This window comes from Uloborus diversus, chromosome 9 (genome assembly GCF_026930045.1).
Source record: "Uloborus diversus isolate 005 chromosome 9, Udiv.v.3.1, whole genome shotgun sequence".
In the NCBI taxonomy this organism is placed as follows: domain Eukaryota; kingdom Metazoa; phylum Arthropoda; class Arachnida; order Araneae; family Uloboridae; genus Uloborus; species Uloborus diversus.
The window spans coordinates 117,311,636-117,333,811 of NC_072739.1; the positions used below are offsets into that span (position 1 = coordinate 117,311,636).

General features: G+C 33.0%; 1 protein-coding gene across 1 annotated transcript in view; it reads left to right on the top strand.

Annotated features, from left to right (window-relative positions):
• Positions 1-22,176, top strand: part of LOC129230455 (uncharacterized) — a 192,830-nt gene that overhangs the window by 39,694 nt on the left and 130,960 nt on the right. The window contains exon 3 of the mRNA XM_054864853.1: positions 359-755. Coding sequence (XP_054720828.1) covers positions 359-755 — 397 coding nt within the window. The remainder of the gene's footprint in view (positions 1-358; positions 756-22,176) is intronic.

The window sequence follows — 22,176 nt, forward strand, 5'->3', positions numbered from 1 at the left end:
AAATTTCTTTCCAGCGGCTTAAATTATTTTATTTGGTTTGAATGTAAGGAAAAAAAACAAACTTCTCAGTTAAAAAGATTTTTTTTCGAATGGTTCTTGACTTTGGCTTTAGGAAGATAAATACCTATGCATTTTCATTTATATACCTATGTATCTTCACTATTACAATTGAATAAGAAAACACTTAGCATTTATCGTACAATGTTGGCAAGATACTTCCGACCATGAAAAGTCCTTTCAACCATTTATGTACGTGTTTTGCTACTTAAAGAAAATATGCATTGATTTCAGTAACAGTTATTGTTTTCCAATTTTAAATTAACGATTTCTGATGAAAGTTGCTTTTTATCTTCAACAGATCATTGCCGTTGCAATCAGTCAAGGAGAAACCAAATTGAAGCAGCTTCAGGTGACAGTCACTGAATTCAATGTCCATCCTCCAGTATTTGAACACGACGTATATCGTGGCGAACTACATGTTCGTTCCAAGGTTGGAGCAACCGTTCTCAGGGTGCGGGCTCTTGATGAAGATCCCCTGCCTTACAACGCGGAGGTCTACTACCAACTGGACCAACCTGATGATCCTCGAGGAAGATTTATCATCGAACCTCGAACTGGAGTTCTTACACTCGCTAGATCCTTGGAGGTTGGGACATCAGAACCAACTGTTGAACTTGGAGTCCTTGCTGTTGATGGTGGTTCACCTAAAAGATATGATTACTCAAGAATTGAAATCCTCATCAAAACAATCTCAGGTAAATGTTTTAAGTACTCAACATGTGTAGTTGTTTTAGCAAACGTGCAGTTGTATGGGTTGACTTTGCATCGTTTTACACTGTTTGGTATATTTAAATTCAAAAAAGAAAAAAAAAACTATACAAGACCCATGCTTCAACCTGTTGGCAAGATTGTAATATCATATTTATATAGTTTTTTTTTTTTTTTTTTTTTTTTTTCAATTTAGCTGGCAGCATTCTTGACAGCTAATTTTTTAATCCAGTAATTCTGAAGGTTACTGTTTAGTAGCTAAGCTAGAGTTGCTTAAATATATCTATATTACAATAATCAATGGAGCATAATAAATTATTGAAATCTTGTGATACTAGGATATCAAAATGTTGGGTTTTAAAACATTAAGACATTTTATTTTTCAATTTTAATGAAATTTCGTTAAATGGGGCAAAGAATTAGGCGGTCATGATACACATGCAAAAACTCAATTTTCATTGAAAAATGTGTGGTCGTAGTAGAAACGTAAATGCACTAGAGGGCCTAGTATGCGACATTATTATACAAGGCAGAAGTACTCAAAGTACGATTGATATTTAAAAGCATGTTTAATGACTTATATTTCCAGTAAGTAACCGGAAATGACTTTTGACGCTGTACATCGGCAAAGAAATGATTGGAGACATTTTAGTTCAACGCGGGGTCTTCTTCAAGTTCATTGTGGAATTAATGCATATTAGAGCCTTTAGATGTCTCCAAAAAAGAAATCCAAGCACAAAATATCTGGTGTGTCACGATGACCAAGCTATAAAATAATCTATCCAAATTCCTCTGAAAATCCAGGATAGCTATGAGGAACTGCTCTGCGTACAACCATTGAGCCTCTGACCTGTTTCCGTTCGCAATTAGCCATTTTAAAATTCCCTTATTGGTGAAGGCCAACATCTTGTTATATGTTCTTACTGAAATTGATAAATGTCCAAGATGGATAAACGATTTTTGTGTATTAACCTAAGGGAGCCTTCTTAAGTCTTATTTTTTACTCGTATCACATACACAGTAAAAACGATTTAGAAACGTTCCCGGATAATAATGGGCAGCTAATGTGCCCAACTTCTTCCAGTAGCACATCTTACAAAAACCAGGAACGTTTTCCGCTAAAATTCAGTAACGTTACTGAAATTACCCTGGAAGCTTCCTAAAATATTCAGAACTCTTACCGATTACAGCCAGTCGTGTCTCTGGGATTTTAGAGTATGCTTAGGTGGGCATACTATAATAGTTTGGCACCATACTGCAATTCGAGGAAAGCTCCAAACGCAGTATTACAAACATGGCCACAGCTAAGAAAGAATTGCAAGTAAGTATCAAGAATTTTACTCGCCAGCAATTCTTGCAAAGCTACGTAGTCCATAGACTGATTTGCGCACTTTGGACGCCTTATCAGTCTGAACTGTAGCGGATACACTTTATAAATACACTCAGTTAATCTTTAAACTGGGAGCTAAACATATTTTTTACAACAGTGAGAAGTCTGCATTTGTGCGACTTGTAGCAATTCAGGAAACTATTTGATAAAGATACTTGATTTTTCAATGAAGCGGATAAAAACCACAGAAATCCCATAACGTTACACGGAAATATTTAGTAACGTTTCGGAATTTTTTTATAGTGCATTTACATACTTATAGTGTCATTCTCCAGAAATAGACTTTTGACGTTTGCAGGAGCAAGTTTCTAAATGTTGTATCCCCATTGAACTTCAATCCTGACCTTGGATTCTGTGATGAAAGTGGGTTATTGGTATTTGTGCTGTAATTTCTTAAATTTTAACTCGATTTCGTGGAACAGGCTGTATATAAATCATTAATGAACTTGAAGAGAAATTTCATTTTACTATGTGTTATCATAGCAACCCTCTTTCTTCAAGCAAGTACGAATTAATGAGCGCAGGGATCCAAGTTACATGTTTCGCATCCGTGTAGGACACAGCTCCTGTCACCTGACTTGCATTATAACAGAGAAATAATTGCAGACCACTGAAACATATTCTGCTGTCAAGCACAACAGAATAAAAACTTGGCTTACCCCTTTCAGACGTGACATCCGGTATATCGGACATGAACTTTAAACAGCTGCTTATCATTTATTAATTGAATAAATTACTCGATTTTTTCGTAGTTGAATCTTTGGTCTGCTTATTATTATCTGTACAAGAACTTTTTCATTTTGGGATTGACAACATAAAAAATAGGGGTTGGGAGAGAATGGGAATGGCTCATTTTCCCAACCACGGATTCTCGTCGCAAAAGCGAGTTTTTTTTTTTCTGATTTTTTTTAAAAATATATAATCTTATATTATTCATTTCAAATGCTTATATTATGTTTTATTATTGTTTAGAGATTATTTTACAAAGAAGTTTGTTTGATGTTTCATCGTTTTATCATCTGAAATATGTATTTCAATAATATATGTCCGGATTATTGGACGTGTCATAACTCTTTTAATTTCTCACCTATAAACTTGAAATTTTTTCTATAAGATACTCTTTACCATAGTACACAGTCTACCAAATAAAAACACTTTTGGTTATGTATTTCAAAATTCCGCCTGAAAAAGTTAATGCATTTCGATTAAAGTTTCTTCCTCTTTTAAGCATGCAAACCATATATTTATTTTTTTCAGTAACAGCAACTAACTTTTTAAGTAATGATGTGTTTTCTTCTTTTTATCGTTTGTACATTTTCTTTTATATTAATAATATTATTCCCTGCTGTAACACAATAGATATTTGGTTCTGCTAAGACCACGCCCCATCAGACTGCATCCACTTCAAATGAAGCATTTAATTATGACTGAAAAAAATATCACTTAAATAATAGTGTCCTTCTTCAAAACTAAAAAATCTAACTTAAAATTGTGTGCCCACATCAGACATTGTTGAAAAATATTTCCTGCAGTTCGACGCATTCAAAAAATATTTTATTCAGTTAAATAGTGGTTTCAAAATAATTTTGCTTCGAGACTCATTCTTTTTAATATGCTATTTAGAAAGTTATCAAACATTTACTAATTGTATCTCTGTACACCTTAAACATAAATTGATTCTTCAGGTACAATTGTATCAAAACTATATTAATGACCAAGTCTATTAATATCTAATGTATATGGCATTCAATTTCTCGGAGTATAATTACATAGCAGTCCTTCAAATGTAATCCTTTGTGATTTGAAATCGTAGAATAATATTAACATGCTCTAATCTGAGTCTAAATTATAAATTCTATACAGATTGCATTATACTGTTATAATGAATATGTACTTATGCAACTACTCAGTGCGTACTAGTTTCGATTGCCGCTTCGCCATTATGGGAAAAACATTCCGCTGTTCTTAATATCACTGCACTAATTTAAATTTAATATCTACATTTTTATGAGGATAACTTTGAGAAAGTGCAATTTTTTTGATAATTTTCACTTTAAAGAATGATAAAAAGCGCATTCTTCACGTTCATGACTAGAATATGAAACTCATAGTTATCAAAAAAAAAGGTTGCATGTTTAAATAATTTCGAAGTTACTGCTTGGAATGTACGTGGTGTTCAAAAAGTTCTAGCCACAATTTAAAAAATTATTGAAAAGCAGCAAATTGTCTATGAATATGCGGCTTGCGCCATAATGCTTACAGGTTCAATAATTTTATTATGGCAAAAAAAGAAAAAGAAAAAAAAAGGGAAAAAGAAAAAAGTGAAAGTATTAGTAATTTACATTGACGGCTGTATTGTCACAGTTTGTAAAAATAACGTCACGTGAGGCGTTAAATCACTTTATTAAACAGAAAGCAATAGGGTGACGACACCAGTAACAGACAAGTTTCCAGTAACATACAGTCGTAAGTTTGGATTTTAGTAGTAAAAATTTTTGACGGGTAAAACTGATGTTGCTGTTGCCCATGAATACGGTATAACCATCTAGTGTTATCAGAGTGAATTTCATGAGCTAGTTGGCATTTACAAGGCAGTGGTGGAAAGTTATGAACAACTAACACGTAGTCAGCTGGTGTTTCATGTTCATTTAAATTTAATAAGGTTTTAGTCTAAAAATAAGGAACTTTTGCACATTTTGAAGAGAAAAATGGATTTTTTTCCATTACTTATCCTTTTCTCATCCTATTTATTACTGAATATCATCAAATTTATCAGTGTCTGTTACTGGGGGTCGGACTTTTTTCCGAAATTGAGAAAGAAATATTGAATTAACTAATTCAGAGGATCTAGAAGCAGCCAAGTGTTGGATGGGATGTAGTTGCATGAGAGAAAAATTAGTTTAATACATTAAGCAGCTCAGAAAATTGAGTTAACCTGAGAGCGATGTCTTAAGCATGTCTGTAAGTGGTGCCGTTACCCTACCTCTCATTATGAAAGTTCAATGTGTGCAGTATACGTTGCTCGAACCACATTTAAACTGTACTTAAGTTTATTCCATGTCCGCAAACGGTGCATATGTTACCGTTAAAGTATGAAATCCGTCATTTAATAGAATACCTAGTTATTTCATGGAATAACTGATCGTGCCCGTTAAAGTGTAAAACTCTCTTATATTTCATGGTTTAGTTAGCTGTTTCATAGAATAACGATCGGCAGCCCGTTAAAGTGTAAACTAATCTATATCATATACTTACGCGACAAATACATTTACCTTCCAACCCTACTGCATTTATGAGCTACAGTCGAGTTACGCGAGGTGTGCGTTCCAAGACCCCTCGCGTAAGTTGAAATTTCGCGTTGTGGAAAAGAGTATGAGTAAAAACTTTTATAAGCATACCCAATCATTTTAGACACTTGTAAACACTACCTCAAACTATTTTAAATCATTCCTTGACTGTACATTACCATTTCTTACATCGAGAACGGAATTTTATTTGTATCTTTAAAAAAAAAGTTTTTTATTCGACACAAAGTACTGTTATGATTAAAAATCAAAGATCAATGAAGGATTATGAGGGACATAAAATAAACTAGCACGGTACGTACAGTATGATACTAAAATTATTACCTATAATTGTACTGTTCTAAAAAAATAAACTGGATAATTTATGCTGCTCGATCAAACCATTATTCTAATATATTTTTAATACAGTTGCTTCGCTAGTACTTTTATAACGTTTCCATCTATGGCAACACCCCCTCTTTCTGGGTTCCTTAATTCACAATGCAAGAGCAGCTTCCATTTTCATCATCTTTGCGTTTTGCTTAGACACTACTCGGCGAACCTTCGCGGAATTCCCTTGACTTTTAATTATGCGTATGAAAGAGTTACTCATACCTAATTGTCGTGCTACCTTATTACTTTAGATGAAACAGCACTCTTAGGTGTCATTACATTTCATCAACTTTCACATCTTTGAATGAAAAAAATAATAAATGGAAAAGGAGGAGTAACGCACCGCGATTCCCTTCCAAAAATTTTCGTGTTGCTGGCGAGGAATTCGCATTAGGTCTAAAATTATTTACTGGGAAAAAAATCGTGTTATAGCCATTTCGTGTAAGTTGAATCGCGTTGTAGCGGGAGTCGAATGTGTTCCAAAACCCAGTGTGTCAACGAACAATGTTTTTATTTTAGAAATAATGTTTTTTGTTACTCCAAGTGTCATTTTAATAATCCTTGTTGTAACAAATGAATTGAAATGGTACGTTTCCATAAATACCATTTATATGCTAAATAAATTAGATAATTTTTTTCTTTTTCATTTTAGTTGTCTATCATTAGTTTATTTATAGAATACCTAGTTATTTCATTTTAGGTAAATTGTTTGTTTTACACTTTAACTGTCTCTCATTAGTTAATTTATAGAATACCTAGTTATTTCGTAGAATAACTAGTTAACGTGTCAAATTAATAACATATTAGACATTTTAACGGACACGATCAGTAATTTCATGGAATAGCTAGGTATTCTATAAAACAACTGCATTATATACTTTAACGGTAACACATACATTGAACTCCGGTAAAGAAAGGTATTGCTTTCTGCTTAACAAAATGAATAAACACCTCACATGACGTTTGTTTTTCTTACCGCGACTATACAGCCAACAATAGAAATTGCTTATAAACTTTTGTTTCTTTTGCATTTTTTCCCTTTGTTACGATGCCATAAAAGATTCTTGAATCTGTGAAGCATTATGGCACAAACCAAATATTCATTCGACAATATGCCGTCTTTTTTATGAATTTTTACAATGTGGCAAGGACTTTTCCGACAGCCTGTATTTTTGCAGTCATTGAAAGGGTTCTTTCTACACTAAAATATTCTATGCATAATTATACATTTTAGAGATCTTGTGATGTGAAGTACAAAGAAGGAAATTTTAAACATTTAGAAATTTTATTTTGCTGCATTAAAGAGGCACTATTTTTACTAGTTTTTTTTTATTCATTTATTTTTCTTTTCTTTTTTTATTTTTTTTATTTTTTGTTATTATTTTTTTTATTTATTATTTTATTTTATTTTTTCATATTTACTTTTTTTTTTTTTTTTTGCATTTCATTTCTAACATGGTTTTCTTTAAATGGTTGGATAACTTTAAAACATACGAATAATATTTTTAAATTGATTTTGGAAAGTTTCTTCTGTTTTATACTAATGAATACAATAAAACTATTGAACCAAGAGTGGTGCAGTTTATAGTAAACAAATACTGAACAAAAAAAAATGTTAACTTCACGAAATACGGTTACCTTTACATTTTTTTTCTTTGTTATTTTTCCTAAAAGTCTTAAAATTAATTCTAATATTTCTAATATGACTATTTTGATCTATTTATAGAATAACCCGCTGTAATAAGTAAATATTAGACTCCACAGTTCTATTTAAAGGATTAAATACACATCACGGTTTAAAAACATGTAAGAACATCTAGTTTTCCTATTTGTTAATAAAATACTTACAGGCGGTGCTCTCGGTATCGTTTAGTTATTTAACATTTATTTAGAGAACGGAAGGTTGGCGTATTTTCATTTGATACGGATGAGAAAAAGAATCCTTGCGTGCAAAAGAATTGGATAAATATTATTTCAACCATAAACTTTTAACTATTCTTTATCTATGTAGTTATGGTTAAGTCCTTTAAAAGTTTTACTGCGCAAATGTTTATGTGATTAAAAGTCATTAAATAAAACGATTTTGTCTCATAAAACTGTATTTTCATATGCCCCGTAAGAAAATATAATTGTACTCCTGATGATTGAATTTGTTTTCCTCTGCAGAAGCGAGATAAAATAAATAAGTAGTTTTATTTTTTTAGTATAGATTTCAAAGAGCCAAATAATTTGTTAAATAACAATATTTTTTTTATGTTAATATTACACAATTATCTACGCTTTCAGTTTGAATATTATATATTTTTTTTTTTGATTGTTTGGAGAAAAAGAAAATATTTTATTTTTTCCGGAAATAATTTTTTTACACCTAAATTGCATGTTAATTATATGTTTTGAGAGCCGATATAGCATGTCTTTTTGTCGAAATGTCCAATTGAGCCAACGCAGTAGTTTTTGGTTGGTGTCTATTCAATAGTGAAATGAGTGCGGAAAGCAGCATTTTTGGCATACTTAGCATTTTTGCTATCAGGAAGGTAAAAATGCTGTTAAAGTAAGAAATTATATAACATTCTGAATGCGCTGTATTTTATTTTAAAAACATAGCAAATTAAATGCATCTACATTCATATTGCTTCTGCTTTGTTTATTCAAAATCGCTTTTAATTAAATATTAAATACTAGAGGCCCACCCCGAACTTGTTCTGGTTAAAAATTATTTGTCTTAAATAAATATTATGCATTTTTGTTTTAAAATATCATAGTATACAAATTTTTTTGTTCTGTTTTTATGAGGTTTTAAAAGTATTGATTCACGTTATTTCCTATTCAATAGAGACCAACCTTTTCTTCTCCTGGAACAATATAATCTTCCTAAATGTAACGTCGTACTGTGCATAATTGTACGTTTGACCTTCAGTTTTGATGATGGTGATGGCATAAGAAATTTTCATTGAAAATTGAAATTACTTTTATTGTAAATGGAAATGTGCAAGAACTATGGGAATTCGAGGAATATGGGCTGACTGACCTGCTGCTGGTACCGTAAGAATAATACTTTAAATCATATTAGTCTATATTAATTAAACTTGGGGGTCCGTTTCCATTGTATACATAGAACAAATTCAAGTTTCGCAACGAAGTTTTTGGAATACCGTCTTTAATTTTAATAGATCAAATATGGGATTTTAAAAGCATTCTCAAGATACAGAAATCGTACGGAGTTCCTAAATGGATATGACTTTAAACAAGTTTAAAATATATCTACAAGCGTTTATCTAGGGAACCATGGGAGTAGTTTGGTTAAAGTCACCGGCAAATGCGAAGATGACACCAGAGTTCTATCCACGGCTTTTATATTCAAACAGTGGCTCATTGAACATTGGTCCTGCATTATGGAGCTGTCCTCTTGAAGATGCTTTGCGAATGGACCTTTTTTTTTCTGATGAAACGTACGGAGTCTTTCTGAAGGAAGACATTCAAAGTAGTTTAAATCTAGAGTGGTCGGTAAGTAAGTAAAATTGCTGATATTTAGTTTTGAAAAAAAGCTTTGCACACCCATCTTTAGTGTGCTAATTGATTTTGGTCAGTGGTGAATTTATTAAACTTTTTTCAGTTGCACCGGGCATGCCGATAGACATTACTTTTCGTTCTGGTATCATAAGCGAGTTGCTGATCGGTTACTAATTGGTTGCGTGATTAGAAACGTACTTATTCAGTAAGTTGCAATCATGTATCAATCTTGTTACAGAATAGTTTTCGTTGATTCTCTACGGCACTGGCAATCAAAACTCCTCCGTCGGCTCTTCGCTTCATATGGTGTTTTTTTTTTTTTTTTTTGGGGGGGGGGTTCTGTCTGTTTTACTCTCTTTGAAATGTGTCGTCACAGAGATATTTTTTTTTAATGTTTGCCATAAAGCTAAAAGATCAAAAAGTGGATTTTAGAGTAAAATTGTTACAAAAAACCCTCTTAAGAACCAAATACAACTTATGTGAATTTATTAGCAGATGTTTTTATTTTGACTAAAGTATGCATATAATGCGTGAAGTAATGTATTCAAAATTGCAACTTTTAGAAGCATGGCCTCGCGTTTTCATAAAACTTTTGATGGTTCTTAAGGCGAAAATGTTACGCCTTTTCTCTTCCTTAGCATATCGCTCGAAGCGGACTTTCTACCAGGCACAAATGTTTAAACAGAATTTGTTTTTACGTATGTAAGAACAAAACAGTACGAACATACTGGTAGCAAAGATAACTTATTAGTTTTAAAAATTCGTATAAAGACATATATGCATAATTTATAGCCTACGTCGCTCAGTAAAAGTGCGCCTTTCATGTAGTGAAGGACTTTTTCAATTAGGTTCAGTGGTTTCGGAGATTGCCCGAACATATAACCATACAAAATCCGTTCTCGCTCTCTCTTTATAATATTAGTATAGATGCCACTTTTTAAGAATGGGACTTTCATACAAATAAAAATATTTTTAATAGGTGCAGTGGTTCCGGAGATTACCCGAAACATATAAACATACAAAACAAAACCTCTCTCTTTTAATATTAGTTTAAATGAAAAGACTTCAAAGTATAGGCCAAAATGCATGCAAAATTATAACTTTTAGAAACACGGAAATATTTTGTCTGTCATCATATTTCAAATACTAATTTATTTGAGGCGAATCTCAGTTATAATTCGTTTGAATGAGTTTTGATGCATAAACATTCTGCGACTCTTAATGGTTCGCAATTGTCAAAGCTAAGGCCCCTATAACTAGGGAGCCGACGCATTCGCCATTTTGTATCAAAGTGACCGTCCGTTCTTCAGCCATTGCCATAGGGTTAATTATTAAAAAACGCATGAAATAATGTTAAGATCATAAAAATAAGTGAATGTGCCGCAGTGTACTGTGCTAATAGTTCACAGAAAGAATTTTGTTTCTTTAAGTCTCAAAATTAATAACCCAAGATAAAAAATCAATTTTATTGAGGATTTGCTGGAAATCCGAAGCTAAAACTCGGCAGTGCGAAAGCAGTAAATATTGTTATGTAAATTCTCGGTACAATTTTTATTGCTATGGAGTAATTTAGTGTGAAGAAATGTGCTTTTTTGTTTTTTATACAACTGTTAATTTTTTAATCAGTTGATAAATTAATTGCTAAGATCCAAAAAATGTAATGCTGCCAAAAATACTAATTCACTTCATTGGAAACCCAAGTATATAGTATTAGCACATAAAAATACATAGTTACACTAATACTACTGAGAGCATTAATAGTGTAAAGTAATAGTAGTATCGTAATTAATTGGCAAGTTAATTAATCATGCAAATAACCGAATAATAATAATATATGTAATATTTCACCAATAGAAATGTTTTCGATTTCTTAATGTTTTGTTGGTTTGTATATTTTTTCAAAATATGACATTAATTGTTCTAATGTCAATTTGGGACAAAAACGAATGCATTACGCTAACGGAAGATGAAGCTGAAAGGAAGCGAAAACACATCTAGTGTGGTAATATTTCTCCGACTTTTCATCCAAAATGGCGGACAGTTCGGCCTGGTATATGTAGGGGCTCTAGTCCATGCTAATGGAATGCTTTACAACCTATCCTATGTAGCCTCAAATACATGTAAAGATTTGGACGATTCTTATACTGACATCGTAATTTTGTTTTCTTTCACGTGTTTCCATCCCCCAGCATTCAGTTCATAGAAAACCTACGACTATTTTGTCATTGCAGATGCGGGACAATCGGTGATAGGTTTTACGCTTATAACAATAAAACGGTACGAAACATAAACTGGTGGTGAAGACAAACTATTGTTTAAAAAAAAATATTATAAATAGATATATGCATAATTTATAGCCCATTTCACTCAGTAAGAATGCACCTTTCACATAGTGAAAGAATTTTTCAAATAGCTGCAATGGTTCAAGAGATTACCTCGAACATATAAACATACACAACAACGCCCTCTCTCTGTATAATATTAGTATAGATGAGTGATGTCATTAACTACCCAAATATTTTGGAGGTCAATACAGTGAAAACCCGTTATAAGGAATGCCAACACAGAGAAGAATCTCCGTTTCAAAGAATTAAATTGTCAGTCTCACTTTTCTTCTATTCCATTGCTTGGATTTAATTTTAACGAGATTCCCGTTACAGCGAACAAAATTTGTGGTCTCTTAAAGTTCATTGTAACAGTTTTACTGGTTTGTTTATTTATTTATTTTTTTTTCTAAATTTTGATATATAGTTGTAGCTTTGTATCTCTTGACCATATAAACTCACATATCCAATCAGTTAACTCAAAATCTGCTGAAGAAAATTTCGAAAACTTGACTTACATGTTATTTACGTCACTTATGAAAATTTTATGCATAAGGCGTATCCATAATCTGCCACAAAACTTATGGTCCATAAAGGGAAAAAAAGATTAAAAAGTTTCACACTCAGAAAAAGGAACCTCATTAAACAGTCACTTTCGAAAATCATAAATCTTGCCACAAAGCTCTGAAACAGATTTATTAGGGGAATTTCATTTGACATCAAAGAAGAAACTTAGACAAATCACCAAGCTCAGAGCTCCTTTCAGCGCGAGTGTGTTGCTGAATAACACAAATATCATTCAAAACTTGAAGATAATTCATCAAAAGGCCAGAACAACCTCGAAAAGCCAGCGGCGTGATTGCGTGTACAAACCTCTTCAAAATTCCATCCATTCTAGAAAAGGAAGTCGAAATTTGAGTTATGGTAATGCAGGATGTCCGCTTAGCAGAGTGGCTTTCTCAGTCTGAGTCAACGGTAGCGGCAATAATGGAATTTGGCATTTCTAGGTCTTTTGTACGAAACCGAGATTTCTGTCGTTGCGTTTAAAACGAGTATTGTAAATTACTATACCAATTTTTATTATACAGTTATAACTGTCACACATGATATATAAATTATTAAAAAAGGGATGTTTTGAGGGAAAATTTTGCATTATCAAATATTGCTTTCTAATTATAATTCAGTAAAATTTTACTAATTGACGATTTTATGAAATGCTGTTGGGTATTGATTACTATAAGTATTCAACATAACTATCCATAATAGCTAGTATAAGAAACGTATACCCCATTCATTTCGAATTATTTGTCACATTTTAATACTTTTGTACTGATTTTTAGCACTGGTGATTTTGCGAATTTGGTTGAACATGTTTTGAGAGATTTCAGAGTAATATCCTATTCATTAAAAAAACAGTTAAAAAACAAAGTAAATAAATTTTTTAAAAAAACGTAAAACACGTCTGAACCGGCCCAACCCTACCCCACATAAGAATAATGAATTTGCTTTCTAATGAATTCATTAGCTAAAAAATAGATGACGCGATTACTACCAAACACAAAAACAATCAAATGCAGCATTTTATTTTGGACATTTTCGACCTGAATGTAGCGAGTACTTTGAGACGGATGAAGTAAATAATATCATTTAGTGCTAACTGTACACAATCCCAACAAACTTTGACGCCTATTTTTCAGAGAAAAATGATAATTTTATAGAATTTGTCTGCCAATTAACTTTGAACTTGTTCTGTAATGTCAAAGACATGTGCCTTAAGAGATATTAATCTTCATAAACTCTATGAAAAGTACTTTGAAAATAGTCATAGTACTACACAAACATTATAAATAAATTGTATTAGCTAATATCTCACTAGTACATTGCAAAAAGGTGGTGCACATACTGTGTTGGTAAGTTCACTGTGATGGACAGTAGTGATATTATTCCTTTTGATGGACGTTTGATGATTTTAGAATGTAACACCCATTATTCAGTATTAAAACAAATAAATGTAATGAGAAGAAACATGTAGCGTCATTTAGGAATTCGTTATCATTGAGCAATCAAGATTGCTAATTGTTTTCATTTGAATGTCCTTGATGTTGTGATTCTTTTTTCAACTTTGACCAAGGGCCTCTGCAGCACCACCGCCCGTCGGCATCTGCATGCGCGTCTCCTCTGGTCCTGACCACTGTCCCCCTAAATCCAGTGGCGAGCATGTCCCACACACATGCACGTTCATACATGCTGACACACACACCCGCCTTTACACATATACACTCACGCCTACGTACATCCACGCAGGTCTACGCACACGCACAAGTCTTGCCTACACATGCACAAACGCACGCACGCCTACACACGCCCACGCCTGCACAAACACACACACCATATCAACACCCACCATAGCACTCCCACACAATTATACTTGCGCAACCGCCCAGAAGGAGAGGCAGGCTTGAGGGGACAGAAGCGGTTTCTAAACACAATAACTCCAATGAGTAGGGTCCTGCCAAAACTCGTGATTGCGAAAAACATAATTTGAATTCAAAATTTCAGAATTCAAACTAATTTTTTTTAACGCTAGTGCAACTTTATGCATCATCAGTACTGCATAGTAACACTAGCGCAACCAGGATTTTCTTCCTGATGGGTTGTAAGAGTTCTTACATGCAAAAGTGTAGTAGGATTTAAAGCGTACCTAAAAGTCGATGGTTTTAGGCTGTTGTATCTAGTCTTGTTCCTCTACCACTGTCTTCTGACTTCATCTTTTCATGTTCGCTGAAATGTTTGCCTTTCAAGTTCTCTAAACATGTCATCCACCTTGTCACTCCCCCATTTTAGAGAACTCACGAATTCACTCTTTCTCCATCTATATCAAGAAAGTTATCTGTTCATAGGTACATGATCTCGTCCATTGACTTATCTTCCTTCCCTTCCTCCTATCACGTCCTTCAGAGATTTATTCTTCGACTGTTTACATTACATAAGTATTTCCATAAAATCCCTAATTCACTAAGTTTTTAGACGCACACCCCCCGCCCCAGCGTCTCTTTCACTAACCATCCAGAGATGTAACGTATTTTGTAAAGGTTCTCTAGTTGCTCTCAATTACTATTGTCGTCTTGCTGTCAAAACTGGGGCTGAACTGTCTTCAGACCCCTAGTCAACGGGTTAACCACATGTGTGGTAGGTACGAGAGACCCTGAGGTGTAATGTAATGTAATGTACTCCTAACAGGTCAAAAATAAACTTTTACCTTTAACAAAACACTAATTTTCTAATTCAAATTATGTTACTCAAAATCAGTAATTTTCTTTAGATAGTTCTTCTTGAAATTAACTTATAAGTATTTTTGTGCTTCCTTTTGAGAAATAAAATGAGTTCTGTATAAAAGTTGGATCCTTTTTCATTTCTTTGTTACATTGTAATGAAATAAATTGTTTTCTACAACATATAGTATGTCAACCTGATGACTACAGTTAGAAACAAGTTTTTTTTTCTGAGATGATACAGCGATTACTTATAGCTAAAAATTTTTCCTTTATTTTTCTTTTTTTCCCTTTTTTACGATATCGTAAACAATTAGTATTATGGCACCAACTGCATGTTGATACGCCTATTTGTTTATTTTCTATACAATTTTAACATGCATCAAGAACGCTTCGGCCTGTATCATTTGTAACGAATGTATTTAAGTACACGCACACACTCATTTGAGTTACAAAAATACATCACTTAATCAATTGACGCACAGGGACGTAGTAGAAGTTCTAAATCAGATTTTTCTTTTAAATCTACAGCGTAGTGTTTCTTATTCTCAGCCATCTAACAAAGAAAAATACCTTAGCTTCACTTCATACAAAGTAAACAAAAAGTATTTATGTTTTTAAACTGTCGTGAATTCAAATGGTATTTTTATGTACAAAAAATATGTTTGTTTTCAAATCCTAGAACCCTGAGGGGAATTTAATCTCTAAAAAACTGCTACTTTACTGAAACTTTTTTAAAGCTTTCTAAACTAATAAAGCATTGATTTGCCTTAAGCATCGATTCAGACTTTCCTTTTTAAATTTCTGTTTTTCTCATACTATTTACTGCTATATAATTGCTCACGGCAAAAACAAACCCACAGGGAAAACATTTTTTTTTATTGGAAAATTATAGTAAATAATGGTTTTAAATTTCTTGAAACTATTATGAAATATATTTTTAAAAAATTCAATGTTTGCTTTTAAGAGCTGGGAACTTAAACTCAGGCTATGCATTAATGGTTAGTAACTGGTATGTAACTGGTTGTTGTTAAGAAAACATGCATTTAATTAGTCATTACAAACCATATTTACTAATATATATATATATATATATATATATATATATATATATATATATATATATATATATATATATATATATATATATATATATATATATATATATATATATACCTTTACATTTTTTCTGCGGTAATTAAACTTACGACACAGAGAGCTCAAATCAGCGCCTTATTAAAATGGTGGGTTTTTAGGGTTGAAACCCCCAGCAAAAAAATTTCAAAGCTATTGCAATAAAAAGTTTTTATTATATTTTTCTTTCATCAATCAGTATTGCTACTATTAAATTTTTATTTAATTTTTTATTTTTTTCTCTCTCTTTTTTATTTTTCAATTTCATTTGCAAAATGAAGTTATTATTATTACAGAATTGTACAAACTCAGGTCTTAATCTGCATTATTTAATTTTACTGTTGTTATTGTTCACATCATTTCTTACAAAACAATACTGCGTCTTTATAGTTTAAGTACCTGATGCTAACAAAATCATTAAAAACCTTTAAATTTGAAAGTGTTAAACTCTGCATTTAATGTAGTGCAGAAGTGGGTACAGTGCGATAGGGAGAACAGCTAGAAAGTGGCAATTCATTTTCTGTTTAGGTATTTTTCAGCCTGGTAAAACTTTTGAAAAGTCAGGTCGAGATACTATGAACAATATTATAGAAAAAAGTTTGCTTTCTAGTATCATGTAAGAAAAAACCCTATGTCATCAGAGTTTGAACCTGTCGAAGTAAAATAGCTCCATTGTTTGTTACACTGTTTCTAAACTCTTATATAAACTTTACGGACCAGTGTTCTTAATCTTATATTCGTCTAATAACTAACGTTCGTTTCGGAACTAGAATGATGTTAATTTTCTTTGCCTAGAAGTGAAAGCTTTCGAGTTTCTATTTTGCAATGAGGGAATAGTGAGACACCATTAATTCGTTGCTCACTGCTCCTAAGTCACTTTTCTATTAAAAATGGAGAAATTATACATGGGTGTTAAATGGTGAAGGAATTATAGTTAATTTTAAACATATTAATTTGCTTCTTTTTGTCCGACTGCGCGTGCGCGACGCAGATGAGGGAAATGTGTTTATAAATGTATGTATGAATGTATGTTTATTCGTATGTGGCGCCGTAGTGGCTAAACGTTTTGGCCAGTTTTGATGATTCCTACATCAGTCGATTTGTCTTAACCTTGGGAGTGTTACTATACACATAGCAGTAATCGAAATTCATTATATCATCAACCAGTCTATTATTGTCAGTTCGGGATCGTGTCGCACGCTACCTGCGTGCGACAAATGCAGATAGCATTTTGTTTCTGTCGTGATTCAGGGGACTAAGTTTCGCGACGTCTACTTTCTTGACCAGCTTTTTAAGTTTTGCCAGAAAAATTGACTAGCGACGTTTCCGAGCTCGCCTCATCATAAGAAATACAGGCTGTTTTTATAGCTAATGTTGACTTAAGTTCGCGCATTTTTGCTAAGGGTCAAGCATATGTAGCTTTAAGTCGAGTTAGGTCGCTAAAGGGACTAATAATCAGTAGTTTAGACCACCGTAAGTTTTTCATAATCCTCACGATTTAAACTCTCACAATGAAATGACAAGATAGCGAAATTTACTGTCTTATAATCATCACTACATAGTATAAAATGAAGTCTCCAAAAAGCGTCTCCAAAAAAACTCGAGAACTACCCGGCTGATTCCGCTGAAATTTTCACAATATTTTTCTTTTAGCACCGGAAAGGCTTGCAGACCAGTTCGAAAAAAAATCGATGAGTACTTTTTTATTAAAAATACGGCCCAATTTTCACAAAAAACTTCCCGAATATGGGGGAGAAAAATTATTTGCACATATGTTATTATTATATATAGTTGGAAAGGGTAGACTTTTCCGCGTTCTACGAAATTTGTTTCAATGCTCTAACTTAAAGATGGCGGGAGTTATTTGCGTTTTTTGCTTGAATTTTTTTAGGCTTAGCTGAAATTTAGGCACTACTTTCTTCATTAAATATATCAATAAAAATTGAAGGAATTGTCCCACAAATTTATTTTTGATACCATTGGAAAAAGTGACATTTTTTACTCCAGATCTATCTTGAACTATGGTCGAAAAACTGAGCTTCTATCTCCGAAGGGAAAAAAAGTTACAAACCTTTTTAAATCAAGTTCAAAAAAATCTCATGTCTATTCAAATTGTTAACCATTTTCTTTCGCATTTTAATTCCTTAAACTTATTTCATTTGTGTTTCCATGGTTATGCTTTTTAAATCCATCTTTCTCGATTTAATTTCTTAAAAGTATTGTAATATCTGTCGTCATTCTTTGGAAGGAAAATTGTGCAGGATTTTTTTTATTATTATTTATTTATTCAAGATTGATTGTTGAATATACGTCACTTGACACAATTTTTATTTTCAAGGTAGACCGGGCAAAGCCGGACAACGCAGCTAAGTAATAACTAAATCAATGGAGAATTAACCAAAAAGTAAAATAAAAAATAGTTATTGAACAAAAATATAAAAACCCGACTGTATAAAAATTATAAAGAAAAAACTAAAAAGAAAAAATGTAAGCCCAGTAGTTTAGAATGTTATTAAGTACTACTGAATAACTACACTATTGAAAAAGTTTTATAATCGATACACACCTAAAACAAATCATGAATTCAAAGAAAGAATGGAAGGATCAACAGTCGGGGTCCATTCAAATTTTACGGGGTTTCTTGATTTGTCAAAAATGAATATGCCCCGACTATTAATCCTTCTATTTTGCTTTTGAATTCGTGGTTTTTCTTATAAATGTATCGATAATAAAACGATTTTAATTGTGTAGTTATTCAGCAGTACTTAATAAAATTCTAAACTACTGGGCTTATATTCTTTTGGTTTTTACGCAATCGGGTTTTTTTGTTTTTATTTAATACTTATTTTTTTCCAACCGTTAAAATACATCAGTAACTGTTATATATATATATATATATATATATATATATATATATATATATATATATATATATATATATATATATATATATATATATATATATATATATACACTGAAGAGCCAAAAAAACTGGTACACCTGCTTAATATCGTGTAGGGCCTCCGCGAGCACGCAGAAGTGTCGCAACACGACGTGGCATGGACTCGATTAATGTCTGTAGTAGTGCTGGATCCAATTGACACCATGAATCCTGCAAGGCTGTCCATAATTCGCTAAGAGTACGAGGAGGGGGAGATCTCTTCTGAACATCACGTTGCAAAGCATCCCAAATATGCTCAATAATGTTCATGTCTGGAGATTTTGGTGGCCAGCGGAGCTGTTTAAAGTCAGAAGAATGTTCCTGGAGCCACTCTGCAGCAATTTTGGACGTGTGGGCTGTCGCATTGTCCTGCTGGAATAGCCCAAGTCCGTCGGAATGCACAATGGTTATGAATGGGTGCAAATGATTAGACAGGATGCTTACGTACGTGGCACCTGTCACAGACACATCAAGACGTATCAGTGGTCCCATATCAGCCCCACTGCACACACCCCATACCATCACAGAGCCTTCACCAGCTTGAACAGTCCCCTGTTGACATGTAAGGTCCATGGATTCATGGGGTTTTCCCCAAACCCGTACGCGTCCATCCGCTCGATACAGTTGAAAACGAGACTCATCAGACCAGGCAACGTGTTTCCAGTCTTCAACAGTCCAGTGCTGGTGTTCACGGGCCCAGGCGAGGCGCAAAGCTTTGTGTCGAGCAGTCATCAAGGGTACACGAGTGGGTCTTCGGCTCCGAAATCCCATATTAATGATGCTTCGTTGAATTGTTCGCACGCTGACACTTGTTGATGGCCCAGCGTTGAAATCTGCAGCAATTTGCGGAAGGGTTGCTTTTCTGTCACGTTTAATGATGTTTCGCAATCTTCGTTGGTCCCGTTCATTCACGATCATTTTTCGGCCGCAGCGATGTCGAAGACTGGATGTTTTACCGGAATCTTTATATTCACGGTACACTCGTGAAATTGTCGTACGGGAAAATCCAAATTTCTCCTCTACCTCGGAGATGCTATGTCCCATTTCTCGTGCGCCGACTATAACACCACGTTCAAACTCACTTAAATCGTGATAACCTGCCATTGTATCAGCAGTAACCGATCTAACAACTGTGTCAGACTCTTGTTGTCTTATATAGTCGTTGCCGACCGCAGCGCCGTATTCTGATTGGTTTCATATCAATTTATTTGCATACGCATGCCTATACCAGTTTTTTTTGGCTCTTCAGTGTATATATATATATATATATATATATATATATATATATATATATATATATATATATATATATATATTGAGAGAGAGAGAGGAACAATGATTGTCTGTCCATCCTCATTTGACCTTTTTTGATGCTCTTTTGATTTTTCAGGTAACCATGACGAAGAGAGCTCGTTGTTTTTAACGTTTATTTAGCAAAACTAATTTTCGTCACCATGGTTACATAGTGTTTACTTTCATTCAAGGCTTAACTCAAGCAGATTTTAAATTAAAAATGCAACTTTTTTTTGCGTAAAATTACGCTTTGTTCATGAAAATCATATATAGGCAATCTTAAACAGAAAAATCTTTACCTAAATACAAAATTTCAGATTAATACCTTTTTAAGTAATCATTTAAGATATAAAAATACCATAAAGGTATCTACTGTAAATATAATTTTCATTGTGGGTGTACGTATTAAAATTAGCTACAATAGATTTATATTTTTAATACCACATCCTAACTACCATTGTTTTTATTATTATGGATATGCCTAATCTAATAAATCACTAGTCATAATATGACGGTTGCGAATTTCACCTCCATGTTTATTCTGTTTGCAAAAACAAAATGCCTACCGAGTAGGATCCTATCGCAATGCATGAGTGCAAAAAACCTAATTTGAATTCAAGATGTCATAATTCAAATGAAGAACGAGCTGTATATATTTTTTAAATTTATTTATTATTTTTATTTACTATTTATTTAATTATTTATTTATTTATTAGAAGTGATACAGGAATAATAATTCAGTTTTAACCAATTTAAGAAACTTATTTTTTCCACAGTTCCACATATCATTGTGATGTTCCTTTTTCTTTCACTTTTTTTTAATGGCGTAAGAATAATAATTCAGTCGTAAGCGTGTCAAGTAATTGATACTTTTTTTAATAATTCTCATACATCACTCATCATTTTTTCTGAGCATGAGATAAGAGTAATCACTTGGGCATTCTTTAATATAGCAACAATGGTTACTGCATCAATATTTTAAAGCTCCATAAGACTTTGAAACTCTCGTCATATGTGTAAAGTTTTATCTCAAAAACACTTGTCCTGTGTCTAAATTTATGGTACTTCCTTTGGTGGCAAGATAAATTAATGATTCGGCCTCACGAAGCGCAGAAATTCCTTGGGACGCTCGAACACTTTTGGCACATTTTCGGCACCCTTTTCGTCATGTGGCGTGATGGGGCTGGCGTAATGACGTAACTCAGGAATCTCAGATTAGCATAACACAGAACTGACTGTCCGCTCGCTTTAGATGAAATTCTGGATGCCGGTCAAAACTAAAGCGTGGAGCGAAGACAGGAGTGCCGGGTCGATAGGCACTGGATGAGAAATGGTTTCGCTTTCGCTTCTTGTTATTGATGAAAGACTAGGAAAGCATAAGTGTTAAGAGTTTTCTAATCATCGTTTGGCGAAATTTTGAATTTGAACGCTATGGAGTAAAGTTTTTGGAACTGAAATTGATTGATAGCTGCATTTTATATGTACTTGATTGATCTTTAAATCTAGAGAGGCACGCAAAAATAGTTATTCATTATGTTGTGCCATATTGGCACACGTAAATTTAGAATTTCCTGAATAAAAGTACATAAGAAATTTGTGTAAACTTTCTCCTAAAATTTTGAAGCATGGGTTGATGGGCAAAGTATGTTCTTTTAATTTCATAAAGAAGAAGAATACACCTAATTATCTATCACAGGTTATCTACACATATTAATAACAGGACAATTGTGAACTTGTTTTTCAATTGCAGATAAATCAGCACCTCAGAGCCAAAAGGACGTAAGTCACATTATGATAATGGGGTCGTTTCTAAAATTTTAAAAGTATTTTTTCTCTGAAAGAGCATGCTTAAAAAACATAGGATCTG